The sequence below is a fragment of the Hakea prostrata genome, chromosome 7 (genome assembly GCF_041222555.1).
Source record: "Hakea prostrata isolate BN-2017 chromosome 7, UWA_Hpros_2, whole genome shotgun sequence".
Taxonomy (NCBI): Eukaryota; Viridiplantae; Streptophyta; class Magnoliopsida; order Proteales; family Proteaceae; genus Hakea; species Hakea prostrata.
Genome location: NC_142606.1, coordinates 39013322 through 39029760, shown reverse-complemented (window position 1 = coordinate 39029760; position 16439 = coordinate 39013322). Strand labels below are relative to the sequence as shown.

The 16439-nt window shown below is 37.2% G+C and overlaps 1 protein-coding gene, 1 long non-coding RNA gene and 1 pseudogene across 2 annotated transcripts; 2 read left to right on the top strand and 1 right to left on the bottom strand.

The window, feature by feature from the left end:
- Positions 1–6390: 6390 nt before the first annotated feature.
- LOC149011094 (putative 2' cyclic ADP-D-ribose synthase BdTIR) lies at positions 6391–6837 on the bottom strand. Its single transcript, XM_089162559.1, has one exon. It carries the CDS (start codon positions 6835–6837, stop codon positions 6391–6393), a length of 447 nt encoding a protein of 148 aa, XP_089018685.1.
- Positions 6838–10361: 3524 nt separating this feature from the next.
- On the top strand, positions 10362–10787 carry LOC149011093 (putative 2' cyclic ADP-D-ribose synthase BdTIR pseudogene; annotated as a pseudogene).
- A 269-nt stretch (positions 10788–11056) lies between these two features.
- On the top strand, positions 11057–14284 carry LOC149011092 (uncharacterized). Its single transcript, XR_016174276.1, has 3 exons — positions 11057–11257; positions 11344–11526; positions 13812–14284. It is a non-coding gene; the product is annotated as an uncharacterized LOC149011092 (long non-coding RNA).
- The last annotated feature ends 2155 nt before the right edge of the window (positions 14285–16439 follow it).

Here is a 16439-nt window from a genome sequence, read left to right as displayed (position 1 = left end):
TTCTAGAGAGAGCATCCGCAGCCTTGCTCTCACTGCCTAGTGTATAAGTGATCTCAACAAGATAGTGGCGTCATTGTTGGATTGCTAACACAATTGCCACAAGATAGTTTGGGCACAAGGAGAGAGTGTTTGACTCTAGTAAGCAATGGATGGCCTTGCATAGCACCTAGGCCCAACCCTGATGCGTCAGTTTCCACTATGGAGTCCTTAGAGAAATCAGGCATGGCCAACACATGGTGGTGACAAGCTAAAGTTAAGGTTGCTGCTTGATCTCCTTATGCCACTTGTCCCTCCCAACTGAGTGTGTATTTTAAGTGTTCAGCTAAGATGATCCCCTATAGTAGTTGATGATCCTTTGTTGCTCCCTTTCTTCTTGTGCTTATACATTAGATTCATTAGGTGCTTATTAGTGATGTGCAAGGGGAGCAAAGACCTCTGAAGACTTATCAAAGGCAATCCATGCAAGAAGATCCCCCTTCTATGCCGAGCCAGTTGGAAGTTTTGCTCCTAGTCCTAAAGGCTAAAATTATAAATCCTCTAGGTGAGTCTACTTCTAAACCATATCTTGATCCCACTTTGGACTTACATATTGCATTAGGAAAGCAATCATGGACATGCACCAAACATCCTATCTCCAATTTTGTTTCATATCAGTCCATATCCCCAGAATTTCAAGGCTTTGTTTCCTCTTTGTCCTCTACTTCTGTTCCTAACACATGGAGGAAAGTGTTCTCTCACTCACACTGGAAGGAAGCAATAGATGAGGAAATGAGAGCTTTGGAAAAAAGCAAGACGTGGGAACTGGTTTCTTTTCCTATAGGAAAACTTATTGTTGGGTCCAAATGGGTATTTGTCATGAAACACAGGGTAGATGGGACAATAGAGTGATATAAGGCAAGATTGGTGGCAGGGGCTTCACTCAGACATACGTGATAGATTATTATAAAATATTTTCCCCGTGGCCAGGATGAATTTAGTTCGGATTGTTCATTCATGTGTAATGAATAAAGGGTGGAGTCTGCGACAACTGGATATGAAGAATGCTTTCCTTCATGAAGAGATTCAAGGGGAAGTATACATTGATGACCACCTGGTTATGCTATAACTATCAACTGAGACCTATGGGAAAGTGTGCAAGTTGAAGACATTATATGGGTTGAAGCAATCTCTAAGAGCTTGGTTTAGAAGGTTTCATAAAGCCATGATTTCCATTGGCTACAAACAGAGCAATGCAAACAAATCCCTATTTATCAAAATAAATAATTCCCAAACTCCTGTGCTTTTAGTGTATGTGGATGAGATTGTGATCAAAGGTAGTAGTGATGGGGAGATTTTAACCTTGAAGACTTCTTTGGGGACTAAATTTGAGATTAAAGATATAAGGAAGCTCAAATACTTCCTAGGATTAGAGTTGGCAAATTCAACCAGTGTCTTTTCTCTCTCTCAAAGGAAGTATGCTCTAGATCTGTTGAAGGACACTTGAATGTTAGGTTGTAAGCCAACAATACTCCTATTGACCCCAATCTACACTTGAATGCTAAAGAAGAGGAACTGGTTGATAAGACAAGATATCTGAAGTTGGTTGTGAAGTTGATCATTTGCCTCACACGAGACCAGATATCGCATCTATTGTTAGTCTTGTTCGCCGTTAACGCATCATCCTTACTCCTCATACCTAGATGCAATGTACCAGATTTTGAGATACTTATAGGAAAAAGGTAGTATTATTTTAGCCCACAAACACTTTAAAATTGAGGCATACATAGATACGGACTGGGTAGGGTGTCCTAATGATTGGAGATCTATTGTTGATTACTATGTAAATGTAGGAGGCAACGGTTACAAGGTCCAGTGCTAAAGCCAAGTTAGAGCATGATCTAAGGGTATTTGTGAAGTATTGTGGTTGAATGGACTGCTTCAAGAGCTTGGGTCAGGGTAAGGCAGCAGTAGTAGTTTTAGATCTTTCTTTTAAGTGTAGATTTGTCTTGTTGGGATCTCTTATTATTTTCTTCGTAATATTCTCACATTGGGAAGATCTGTTTTATTTTCGGTAAATTACTACTTACTAGTATAATAAAAAAATGACTTGTTGTGTCTCTCTGACACAATTTAGGATTTTCTCAAGTCTTACAATATGAAGGAAGAGGGGTCGGGCCAAATGGGTGGGGAGGGGAATTATAGGAATGTGATGGAAGGGAATGGAGAAAGAAGGGTAGGTATGTTGGCTTGAAGATAGGATGGAGCAATGCGAATAGCCTTGCTGCCACAGGAGATTCCTGCACTTGAGAACCCAAGAGTCCTATTCAATTCCCCTTGATATCTGCTGTAACTCTCCTTCAATTATTTTATTCATCAAAAACCGGTTTTGTTACAAGCAATAGGTTGTATTCGTAGCCTTTAGATCCTACTATGACTCAATTTTGAAAGCAAGACTGATTGGAGCTCTTATTTTAAGAAGGAATCATATTTAAATAAGACTCCAAGTTAACTACTCCTAGGCTTACCTAATCAACAAAATAAAATGAGGACTATGACTCCTAATGAAGTAAGAGAGTAACTAAAGGAATTATGTTTTATAAAAAAAAACTCCTAACTTGACAAGGACTGCTAATTAACTTGATATAGATAAGAAACCTAGTTGGACTCCAAATAAAATTATACTTAACCATGGAAAAAAAAAATTGAGGGAAACTCAAGTTTTGACCAAGTGAAAATGAGAAACTTAGGTGAAAACCTAGGAAATTTTGAGGAAATTGAAGATTTTTTCATGCAAGTTTCGACAGATTTTAGGGAGTGTTTTAGGGGTGGGATTCTGCATTTAAATGAAACCAATGCAAACTTAATTTCAATGTAAATAAATAATTCTAAACAACAATAAAACCCAACAATTGTGCTTATTAGAGTTTTTCAAAGCAAACCAAGCATCAAAATCTACATATATTGTGAAAAATTAAAATAGAGAAAATGTTATTCACCTTCCATTATCTAGGCCTTCTGTGAACATTGTATTAAGCTTGAGAGCAAGATAGATATCAGGAAAAAAAGAAGAAGCTGAGAAGTTGCATTTGATATCACCCAAAATAACCCATGAACTCATGGCGGTCCTATTTTTTCAGCAATGCATTTGTCACCCATGAAAGCATGATCCAAGAGAAGAATTCTTGATAGGGGCGGGTTTGAGTCTTTTTTTTTTGATAAAAAAACAGATATAGATCAATAATTACATTATTTGCCCTTCCCATGGTTCTTCCTCTCTTATGCTATTTCTGCTATCAACCTAGCACTCTAAAAAATCTCTTGGTAATTATTTGTGCCTTCTTGCTCCTCTTGTTGGAGCTTGTCTTGGTTGTGGGCTGGTTTTTTGGTTTTGGTGTCTTTCGTTCCCGTCCTCTTTGTTTGCTTCCCGATTCTCTGCTCCCGCTGTCCTTGGCTTGTGCCCGTTGTTTCCTTGTTTTTCCCCCCCGGCCATTGTAGAATAGAAAGAAAGAGTTTCTTGCTTGCCATGGGGGTTGCAAGGGTTCAAATTCCTTGTAGATCATCAAGCAAAGAATAGAACATGGAATCAAGCAAACTAAATTAGTTTAAAAGCTCACATGTGAAATTTTAATGGAAACAATTATCACCCTCTCTCCCCTCACATACAGGGGAAAATTTCCATAGACAACACAATCAGACAATCTAACATGCAGAAAAACATTAAAGGGAGGATCCCATAATTGCTTATCTTCATCCCCAAATAAATATTAAGAATACCTCAAGTTTGTATGGCCCAAAATCATATAACTGTCTCTATAATTTATCATAATAGAGCTCTAATTTTGTAATATATCATAAAAATTTTAAGCTCACCTTCTAAAACTCTTCATTTCATTTGCTTTCTTACTCTACAATCGTCTATCAACGCTGCCAATTAATGCTCTTGGCACACTTATGAATTGAATACCATTTGAGTGATCCATGTTTGTAGAAAACCATATCATAAAATTTCAAATGTTTAATGCCAAATAAACATTAAAAATACTTCAAGATTGTTTTTCAAAGGACCCAACATAATATACTTTTTTTTTTGAGAAAGGGAGACTGGCCAAAAAACAAAATAATATATTTGCCTCTATATATAATTGTGTACTTTTGTAATATTATAAAATCTTTAGCTTACATTTTAATATATTTCGAGCTGAAATGTAACAAATGAAATTGCGTTATGAGGCTTCTTTGATCGTTCCCCCCCCCCTCCCCCACTAAATGGTCCTTTGTATTGAGAGCGAAAAACATTTACAACTTTACACTCAAACACAAGTTTAGAGGATCCCTCTCAAGCCACATCCTGCACGCCTTGCCCCCATTCCCCCTCTTCCTGGAATCTCAGGGTCCTTGGCACCGATGTTGTCGCGGGATGCTGGGCTCCCATCTCTCTTCCCGTCTGGTGCCCGGGTTTCTTTAGTCTTGGCTTTGCTGCCTTCGTGGTCGTTCACTTTGTCTCCCTTCGTGTGTTTTCCACTTTTGGTTTGGAGGACTCACCCCCTCTTTGAGAGCTACCGGGTTGTTTCTGTTGTCCGGAAACTCCCACCGTCCACTTATCCGTCCGTCATCCCGCGTGCGTGCCCTTCTCTCCATTTGTTCTTCTTTGTCTCTTAGACTTCCCCCGCCTCTTTCCTGCTATCCTGGTTCCTCTGTCACCGCCCAGCCCTTCCTGGGTTGCCCAGGACTTCCATCTTTTGGGAGGAGGATTCTGGAAAACCTCTTGAGGGTCTTCAACTCTGTTGGTTTTATAGTAAAACAAAAGGAACAAGATTTTAGAAATAAACTTCAAGTAAGACATCTACCAAGATGGGTGGTTGTTGCCCGTCCTGCACTTGGACTCCCACTCTGCGCTGCAGTCTTTGTTTTTTAGATTTTGCACCAACTAGATATAATAAGGCACTAGTACACAATCATTCAGCCAAGCATGTCCAAAGTCACACATTTTATATTGTTGCTGCCACTAAGTTAGTGCCTTGTGCATCGATTCTTTGTACTCTGGGTGTGTCAAGATTGCCTTACTCTAGAGTGTATGGGCAAGGGGGTGGGAGTCCTTATTTACCTTCCCACATAGATTACATCTAGAAGCCAAAAATGTGGGCATTATTGGTTTGAAAAGATATAATACAATCGTCTTCTTTGATATTTAAAACTAAACTTCCTTCTGGAAGAAAAAACACTAGACTTCCAGATGAAGGCCACAGGCTCACAGCATCATCCCCACTACAGTGCCGCAGCATCAAGACACCTCCTACCGTGATGGGGTTTTCAACACCTTCAAAACGGATGGTTGAGATCAACATTTCGGTCAAGATTTGATCTCGACCGTCGGCAGCACATGCTGTGCATTAAATGCGCAACATTCAAGGCCACTCCCCTACCATGAACTCAACAAATAGTGCCTACCAGCAGAAAGGGTTTGAATTAAGATTTTTCTTCATCATTATTTTTGTCTTGTTCTACTTCTGAATTTATTTTCAAACAATAATTTATTTTTTCTTTTTATATTGTATAGATGTGACAAGTTTTTTTACTTGTCATGTCGTGGTTTAGTGGTTTAGTGGTTTAGTGCTATGCAATTAATGCACAGTACATGAGCATCGTCGGGCAATGATAGAAACAAGTGGTTGATATCAAAATCTCGACCATTTGTTTCGCATATATACATGTATGGTATTGTTTTGGAGGGACCATGTAGCTCCATTTCCTAAGTTGCATTTTATAGTATTTCAGGCCACCTACCCACCTACGAAAGCTTCTTTCACATGCAAAAGTATAACTATATAACCATCATTAGCAAAAATTTTTTAAATTTACATCACTCTTGTAAAAAAGATTAAAGAGGTAATGATGAACACAACAACGACTCCTCTGGCCAGCGACAACCACAATGACGTTTTGGGACTAAAAGGCTCCTTTTCATTAATTATAAGTTTAATTTATTCACATTAATCTTGTTGACGTACTTTCCATGCCTAAAGTTTCGAAGAATTTAGCCATACCGACAAGGAATCTAATGCATGGGAACTACTTTTTTTGACATATATGCATGTTAAACATTGAAGATACATTGAAGAGAAGGGTGGTAAGTGTTCCTACTAATGACCCAAATTTTTCTCTTCTGCCTCCATCTCCACCAAGCTTTTCACCACGCTGTTTGAAACTTTATCTAGTAGACCCGGCCAATCCCTTGAGATTGATTCATTGAAAAACAATTAGAATGTCATTAAGAATGTTGCCGTAAAACTTTAAAATGTTTAGTGGGAATTAACATTTATATTTACTCCCAGATATATGTATCTCAAACCAAAGTGGGAAAAAAAACCAGACAAGAAAAGAAGAAAAAAAAAACCTATAGTTTGCTGATTCTCACCCATTGCGTGAATCAAAAGGGAGACCCACCCTACGTTTGGCCAGCTCAAGAGCCCATCTGTATCTGTCCAAGTCGTTGGCAGGGTAAGTGCCATCTTCGGGAATCACAAGATCAGAGGGATTGACATCATAGAAGATGGGAATGATCTTCTTCTGGTGTTCTGTCAAGAGAGCCAATTCATGCAGACAGTAGTAAGATTGACAATAAGTTGGAGAGAAAATTAACACCCCAACCTTACACTCTCGTATGCCACTTTCGATGTTCTTGATGAGCTCATCTCCAGGCTTCATGCTCTTGGAATCTAAGAATGGCTTGAATTTTAAATGGGTCAAGCGATCGTAAAGCAACCCAGCTATAGTATGCTTGGTATCCACCCCACGATGGTTTATAAAAATTATGGGAGGACGGGCCATAAGAAATTTCTCATAGTTGCTAAGAGCCATGAAACACTTTGCAAAGTAATGCTTCATATATCTCTTCTGCAGTTAACTAGCAGAAAAGGAAAACTCGCATACTGAGGACATAGAGCTGTCGTCCTCCCTTTTATAAGCATCGTCTCTGGAGTTTGTTTGGACATGATTTTGATGGAGATATGAAACGCATTATTTTAAAATTAAGTCAACGTGGGTGGAAGTGGAACCAACTTTCTTGCATGTTATCGAAATTTGTCTAAGGTTACTCCAACTGGTGTGCTGACTTATTGACAGCGCCAACGCTGGTTTTTTTTTGAGATTGTAATTTATTTATACCAAAAAAAAAAAAAATTTTAATTGTGTAATTTATATAGTCAAGCAACTCAGGTGCCGTATAATCCAACAAAAGAAAAGTCAAATATGCATATATAATTTTTTTCCATATTGGCGGCTGTCATACCCGTCGCATTCCATACCCCATGAAAATGACGTCCAAAGACCGGCTCTTAACATGCGGTCGTCATGCATTCGAAACTAAAATACCTACTTCTACGTCTTCGTCGTCTTTGTTAATTATTTTTTTATTTTTTTATTTTGTTTTCCGGAGGGAGAGGAGAGATCGATAGTGATGCAAGTCATGCAACAGAATCAAGTTGGAGATTGTTTAATTGAAATTCTTTAATAAAGACAACTCAAACGGAACCCATCGATCATGAAACAAGCAAAGCATTACATAAAATCATAAAATCATAAATTCATGTCGGAGGATTAGAAGACTTTCTTCAGTAAGTGAAGGTGATTGTTACATTTAAAAGTAACTGCAAGCGCACAGTATCATGTAGCTACCGGGTCGATCTCAGGGAGATATGCCACTTTAAATTCAACTTTTTAATAGTAATGCGAGAATGGAGTGATTCAATACTTGTTAAACTAATTAACTAAACTAAACGATCATAATCCATACATCTAATGCAATCGAATTGAAACGAAAAATAAAGCAAAAATGCAATCAATGCATAAATAAAAGACAGAAGAAAAAAATGCAAACAATAAAAATAAAAGGAAAAGGGAAGTGATCCGAATGTCAGCTCTGGATTGAGGGAGAGGAAGTATAATAATAATGACTTTAACCGTGGACCCTTTGCCGTAGTTTCCAGTCCACCGATCGGGGGAATGGATATTGGAGAAAAGGAAATTGCAGAAAAGAAATAATCAAAGCAATAAAAAGAAAATGAAACCTTAACCAAAAAAAGGCACGACTGTAGGCATCTCTGATTAAAGACCCAGGGAAAGGGAGAACAATAAATAAATGTTGAAAGTAAATTACAGAAAGTAAAATGGAAACTTTAACCAAAGAAAGGTACAACTGTAGGCATCTCTGATCAAGGATCCAGGGGAAGGGAGAACAATAAATAAATGCTGAAAGTAAATCATAAATTAAGAATATGGAAGGATAGATAGAAGTGGGAATGGAGGGAGGAGAGAAGATTAATAAAGAATGTTACTTACTTGCGAATTGAACAAACGATTCGAATCTCAACCAACCCTAACAACCAGATCTAGATCTAAAATGATATAAATCTGCAATTGCTAGACCCAAAGAAAAACGAATCTAAAAACTTGAAACTTGAACTTGAATTGCATTACATTGACAAATTAAACCTAAACCTTCAATCTAGAAATTTAAATCTACAAATGCAAGCAAATAAAACTAGAGAAAACCTAAATAAACCGAAGAGAGAAGAAAGAATGCTTCTACTAAGCTATAGAACACGTCCTCCCTTGATAGAGTATGCTCTCCTTTTATAGAGTTTACATGAGATAATGAGGCGCGGTTGAATTTGAATAAAACTCAAAGTTCTTATCTGACTCAACTAATTAGGGTTTTAGCGTACCAATCGGACGGACTTAGAGATATCAAATACATAATTCCACTGTTGGATTTTAGGGTTAAGAAGTCGTAAAGCTCTCCTCCAAAAATCAGCTCGATCGGACACCGGATGACCGTTCGATGAAGGACTTGATTGGAACTAGACAGAGACATTCAAAAATGGGATTTTTTCCTCTTTTTCTTCCTGAATATAATTCTTTTTCCTCTTTTTCTTTTTTGACCAAGTCCCAAATAGGAAATAAGATATTGAGGTGTGGAAAGACTCTTTTTCTCCATTAGGACTCTCTCAATAATATCTATTTAGATTTGATTAATAATTTCTAATCTCAACCGTAGATCAAAATTTGCTTCTTTATCTCTAAAATATTTTGGAGTTGGCCCATAATCACATATTTGGCCCATCATGCTCCAGGTCAGGCCCATTTTCGCATTTGAGAATTTGAACGGACCTCTTGACGTGTAAAATCGCATGTTTAATACCCAAAACTCCAAATATTCACTCAAGTCCTAAAAATTCATAAAATCTGCAAAAACAAGATAAAACCCAAGGTAGCTCCACTCAAAGTGTATAAAAATACATGTTTTATGCCCTAAGATTTCACACATAAATGTGTTCATCGGAAGGCTTCTGCGTTTCGTCTTCTCGTCATCGAGATGCTGGTTTTGGCACAAATATGTCGCACTTTTATTGGGCAATTTGTAGAAAATTTTTAAATATATATATCATTAAATGATGTGCTTGCGGGGAATGTTTTAGTCATCGAAGGCAAAAGGTTTGTCTAACTATGTCAGCGACGGTGTCTGAAGCACTTAGATATTAAATCACTGGTGTTTCACTCAGATTGAAAGGCTGCAATCTCACTCTAAATGGGCAAATCAATAACTTGAAGTGGTTATTCCGCAGCATATCTGAAGATATTATTTTTTATTTCTGTACACTTTGAATTTGTTTTATTTAAATATTTATGTAGGAATCAATTGCTTTGCTAATTCCATGGTTAGAGTTCAAGGTCTCATTTAAAAGAAAAGCCCCTGGGATACAAAGTACGGAATACATCAAAATGCAAAAGCCAAAGAACGAAAGCGGGCAAAGAAAAAAAAAGAAGAAGCCTAAGAAACAGCAGCATAAGAAACTAATCTATCAACTACATAGTTGCATTCTCTATGTGTATGATTTACAATTAAAACATCAAACAGAGAGGAAAGGTTGAAGATATCATGTATGAAATCAGTTCTTCACAAAAAAAAAAAAAGTTCTAGGTCTCCTGGTCTTCCGAGTTTTGTGCAGTCTCCACCTCACAAAGTGGGTTCTTCAAAGAGAGTCAGCTCAAGGAACATTGTCCCAAGAGTTCCTAACATAAATGCTCAGTTGACCAAAAACTGTGCTCTTGTCTCCTGAGAAGTCTTTAGAATATATTGGTCGCGGTTTTTAAAGCACTTTCTAGTCTAGCTTTTGGCTTTTGGGTGTTCTTCTTTGTCCCTTGCTTTGTAAACCCTAAACAACAGTTTCAAGTTTCCACAGAATATAACTTTAATTTCTCAAAGTTTTGATATGCATTCCAGCGTTGATTACATTTTTTGCAATAAAAAGGAAGGAAGAGGGCGTCAATCCATAGGTGAGTTTTTCGTTTGTGTTTTTCCTTTGGAGTGAATTCCAAAAGAGATGAAGCAAAACTTATCAAAGTGGTTCATGGGCGTTAGCACCTACGAGAAAGTTCTCATGGTTCGTCCGCCTGTAATTTTTATAAACCATCGTGGAGTGGATACCCAGCTTTCAGTAGCTGGGTTGCTTTACGATCGCCTGACCCATCTAAAACTCAACCCCTTCTTGGATTCCAAGAACATGAAGCCCGGAGATGAGCTGGTGCAAAGCATTGAAAGTGGCATACGAGAGTGTAAGGTTGGGGTGGCCATCTTCTCACCAACTTATTGTCACTCTTACTACTATCTCCATGAATTGGCTCTCATGGCAGAATACCAGAAGAAGATCGTTCCTGTCTTTTATGATGTCAATCCATCTGACCTAGCAATTTTGCTGAGGTCCTGCGTAATTAATGCGCAGGACCGTCAAGCGAGTCGTCCGATTTAATCGGACGGCTGGATTCATTGTTCTATTAAAATAATGTAAAAAACTGAAATCCAGCTTTTTAAAACGTCGATTCAAGTGACGGTTCGGTTCAGCGCAAACCGTCGGTTCAAGACGAGCGGTTCGTATCCCATCGTTTTAGGTATTTTATACCTGATTCAAAATTTTACCTACGAATTCAAAATTTGAATCAAAATATACGGTTGAAAAACCGAAAACACAAAACCCAACCTCGCAGGTATTACGACCTCATTTCAGAATTATACCCAGCGTTTGCTTGAAGCTCTGACGGAGAAGAAGAGAAGAAGCTTCGTCCCAAGCTTTGCTCGCATGAATCTCTCATGTTAAACACATCATTTGAAGCAGTAACGGAGAAGAAGAAGAAGTAGCTTGAAGCAGCAGCTTGAAGAAAAAGAAGCCATATTTTGGGTTCTCGTTCCAGCGTTCTGGTCTTAAAGAAGAAACACGAAATCGTATGTAAAAATTCTCTCCTAAAATGCTCCTGGTTTACATTATTCATGTCACTTCTTGCTCATTTTGCCATTTACCCTAATTTCAGCACCGCACCACGACAACCAACTAACTGCTCCCGCCGGCAGTTGCAGAAGAACGAACTCCCCTTTTACAGTCTTCTTCAGTTCCTACTTCATCGTCTAACGAGCAAGACCGAGCAAGTCCTGCTACTGCCAATCATAATCAACGGCTTGTCTCCCTCGATGTCTTTCGAGGTCTTATTGTTGCGGTATACACCTCAATCTTCCTACAAGCTACAATTCTTTGAGAAGTTTTTTTTCTTCACTCCGACTGAAATTAGAGTTCAGACGCTTCGTTGACCCCCAAAATTTTTGTTAGTTACAGACTCAAAATTTTATGTAATTTTGTCGCCTTATGTGTGATCGGTCTAGTGTATCTATAACACGGAAATTTAGCTACTAAAACATTTGAGACATTACTGTAATGAGGATTTTCTCCGAGTATTTCTTGTTGGCAGCGATTTTAAACCTTTTCTGTGTAGTGCAGTGCAAGCGCCTGTTTTTATTCAAGTACTGCAGAGTAACAATAATATAGGAAACAAGAACATCAAACTTGAAAAAATTGGACGGGAGTCACCATTCATGATTCTTTATGTACCTACAAAGGCCTGCAGAAATGGTATTCTTGTGGCTTGGGCCACAACAGATTCTGGTGGAAATATTGGTTGCCTTCCTTTCTTTTGCCCGGCTAGTCACCTGAAACTGTGGGTTTTGTTCAAGACATCATCAACAAACTGTGACCTTTGAATTGGCTTATTGTGTGTTGATTAGGGTTGGGAGCACAATATCATCATAAGAAAATCTCTTTGTAGAATGGCATCATGTCTTAACCTCAACTATTTAGTCTTCCTCATCTATCTGCTGATTGTAACCAAAGTTTATAGCTGTACTCTCCTTTACAATAGTTTAGCAATTAAACTTCACTTGTTAAAAGAAATAGGTAAAGAAGAACAAAATGCATCTCACTATTGAGAACTTTCACCCTAATCTCAAAGCGCAGATGTGCATTTCTAAAAGGCATTTCCTTAATGCCTATAATTAGTTACTCAACCTTTTACAATTAACCTCATAATTTTTGAAAGATGTCTATTTACTTGTGTCAATCTGCTTTTTTCAGTGGATCAAGGGTCCCTAGAACTTTGTGCTCGTTTTTTAGTTAAAATCTAGATAGCCTTTTTATTAGATTAATTTATGTTCAATTATTGATGAGACTCAATGTATTTTATGACAGGTTCCAACTTTGCCTATCCATTTACTTTTCAAACATCAGAAATATCTTCTTCTTTTTTATCTTATTTTTTAATATTAAAATCTTGATGTTATTGTTTTTGAGATTTTCTTTGGGTAGGATATGATGATCTAGAACTGCATCGTTCTGCTTGATTTTGGTCTTTTTTTTATTTTCTAAGTAACGGAGCCAAAATCTTGTAAATTCAAGTTAATTTTATAATTGACTAGATATCTACTATGTATAGAAATGTGACAGGATTTCAATTTTGGGATTCTAGCTTAAGATCATATCAAGTGTCTCTATATACTTCTATGTTCTTTACCCATGATGATAAATGAGATGTTTAATTGGATGAGCTCAATAAAAAATGTTTTGGCCCTGACCATATTTTACTATTGTTTTGGAGAATTATTCTCAATTTTGGTTTTTTCCTCTTCTTTCAGAATTGGTGGTGAAGATGAGATTCTGTTCCAGGTCTTGAATATGACAACCCAAAGACCTCATTGATTCTAGAAACCCTAGGTGTGATAAGTTCTGTCACTACATCCTCTTCTTTTTGTTTGTAATTTTATGCAATTACATTGCAATTCCCTTGATTGAAGTTCTAGCTTGAGCTTTGAATCAGGTTTTCTCTCGTCAAAATCCAAGCAATTTTCTGAAACCCTAGCTTCCTTACATCAAAACACTTAAGGTTTTCCTGCTGAAATTCAGATCGGTAACTCATATTCTAATTTCATCAAATATGCAGCCTCTGAAGCTTTTTGCTTGTCTCATTTAAACTCATTTTCTTTAATTTTGAAGTCAAGTTTCCATCAAGAACCACATCCTAGGTTTTGAGAGCCTAGCTCAAATCAATTTATTTTTATAGTGTTTCCTTGGAACCATAGAGTCCTGTATGTCATACCATAAAGTGTAATGTTGCATTTTCTTTTCCTGTGCTATGCATTCTGATTCTATATGAGTTTGGCACGCGTACAAATTATTTCTTTTCCTGTGCCATATATTCTGATTCTACATGAGTTTGGCACACGTACAAATTATAACTAGCCATGCATGTGGTGATCATTACAATGACTACTAAAAGATAATGCTAAATTTAGAGCTACTTAATAGTCAACCTCGATGTTAGTGTTTAACTGTTAGAATTGGATTATTTTGATACAGTTTCTCATCAAGCTCATTCTTGGATTGTTTTGATTAATGGCTTTGTGCTTAATTTCTGTTTACTTAGCTTGACTAGCTTTTAATTTCTGATTCATCCAGTTAATGATTCTAGTTGATGATGCTGGTGGAGCATTTCCATCCATTAATCACTCCCCATGGTTCGGTGTTACCCTTGCAGTGCCATTTTTCCTTTTCAGTGTTGGCGTTTCAATTAGTTTGGCATTCAAGGTAAATTCTAGAACTCTAACTTGAATTTACAGGTACATATATTTGATTCAATTTCATGAAAGATTGGTGAAGAACCTTAATGAGACATGATGCACTGGGGTAATCCCATATACAATCCTCTTTATTTGTTCTTACATTTAAATTGAAGTATCATTCAGTGATATTTTTCTGTTGTATTATTTTATAAGATTCATCTGATTTTGATTTCTTGACACCAATGGAAGTTTACTTTGTGCGGGATATTGGAAAAGAGTAAGCTCATCCTCTGCTTCCATAGGAAAAAGAAATTCTATGCAATGCACTTTTTTGTTGATTCTTCATACATATATATTATTCACAGAAAGCAAGGCTTCATACTTTAGATAATAGTATGTTACCTTTTTTTTTTTTCAGTTCTTTGGGTCTTTTGTCAATTATTCAGTTTCCTTTATAATATTATATTCAACTTGATCTTTTATTGTGTGTGAATTTCTTGTTACATCTCTTGTATTCAGTCATCCATAAGAAATGTGATGTTCCTTTTTCACTTGGTTTTATTTTTTAGTTTTTTATGGCCAAAATTAGTTGAAACTAGAGGTTGTTTTGGTAGGAGTCTTCACACAAATTCCATTGTCCCTCTGTTGGGGACTATATAGAGTTAGCAGAAATGTTAATGGACATACCCTAAATTGGATACTCAATATTTCTTGTGATAGAAAAAAGGGATAGAAAAAAGGGACCAAATCTCATATATTTATCCATGTAATATGTGTTGCCACTGTTATGTATGTGTGTGATTATGTGCATGTTGTATTGTCGAGCTTTACAGTGCCCATGTGTTGAAAAAAAAAATTGATATTTTTTTGTGTGAATAAAAAATAGAGCAAATTGCACTGGAATTCCATCTGTAAAGGTTCCACTCCGACCAAATGTGGGAAACTCAAGCGCCATCTCAAAGGGCTGGGGATGTCTACAGCCAAAAGAAGAGGTGAGCCTACAGCACTCCATCTCAAAGGGCTGGGGATGTCTACACCAGGGCCAAATGGAAGCAAGGGGTTGATTCCAAATGTGTTTGGGGAAGGGGCAGGTGATGAAAAGGTCAATTGGGTCTCTTCAATATTGACCTCCCACTACTTGTAGTTTTGGATCTCTTTTTGCCGCTAACTTGTCGACTTTTTCTTAATCATGTGTCTGTTACTAGTTTTTGGCTAGGACATCTTTTTCTAGATTTCTTACTCTGCCTGCAACATGAGTGTCTAATTCTGCACCATATCAACCCACAAAAGCTTTAGAGTAATATTAATTGTAGCATTTTTGTGAAATCAGTACCTCAATCTTTATTATGAATTTGATGAGCCTTCTTTTCGACCATTTTATTAATAATCATATTTTTATATTCTTATTTAGGTCATTCATGGTTTTAAAATTTCCCTTACATTATTTTGATAATTTTCTCTTCATTTTACCAGAATGGAAAGAAGCATAATATGTGTAGACAATGTTTTGAATTCTTGATGTTTATTCTATTTTTAGAATTTTACTCCGTTTACTTATTGTTCTTGGTATATCTATTTCATTAGCTACCATCTTGATTTATAATACTATGTAGAAACACAATAATTAATCAACTGCAACGAAGAAAGTTATACAGAAAGTTATACTGAGCTCGGCGAAGCTCTTTGTCTTGGGTGTGCTGCTGCAAGGTTTGTCTATTCCCACCTCTAAATTCTTCTGTACAAATATCTTAATTCTTGCACACTGCACATTATAGGTACAGAGAACAATGACTCAAAAGACCTTTATTATCTAATTAGGTGATTTCTCTTGGTCTAATTATTTTGTTCGTTGCAGTGTTCTGCCTTACTGAAGTTCTGGCCCGCCCGCCAAGGCAAATGCCTGGTTTAAGTCTTCAGGGCGCCACTTTGTATAAAAATACCAAAAGTTAGGTCTGATCTCAAAATCATGCCCCAGGACCCCACATAGGTGGGACCAGCACTCAATAATGGCCCTTATTCATGATAATATTTCAATTTTCAACAAGTCCAAATTACTTACATTTGCTTCATAAAGCAAATAGAACCACGCTGTTGAACATGCTTAGCAGTATGAAGGCAAGTCATGGCGGTGGTCAGGTGCCTTGACAACTAGGTGACACCAAGTTGAGCATCATATTTGGAGAACGTCATGATCAGTCCAGCTATACACACGAGTTCATAGGTTCATTTTCTTCTGGTTGGCCCATAAATGTTGTATGTTGGTGCTTCAACGAAGACTTGCTTTCCTGATTTGTTTGATATTTCTGGTTTTCAGTTGCCTGGTAACCATGAGCTTGGCACTGTTACTGCTACTAATGAGTTGTGTACTTCTAGGTGGGTACTTCCATGGGCGTAATCATTTAGATTATGGAGTTGACATAGATCATATACGGTGGTGGTTAGGTGTACTGCAGGTAATAGTTTTGAATAGAACATCGCTTTGAATATTTTCCTCTCTTCCTCTGTTATTATGTGGTTTCGTGGA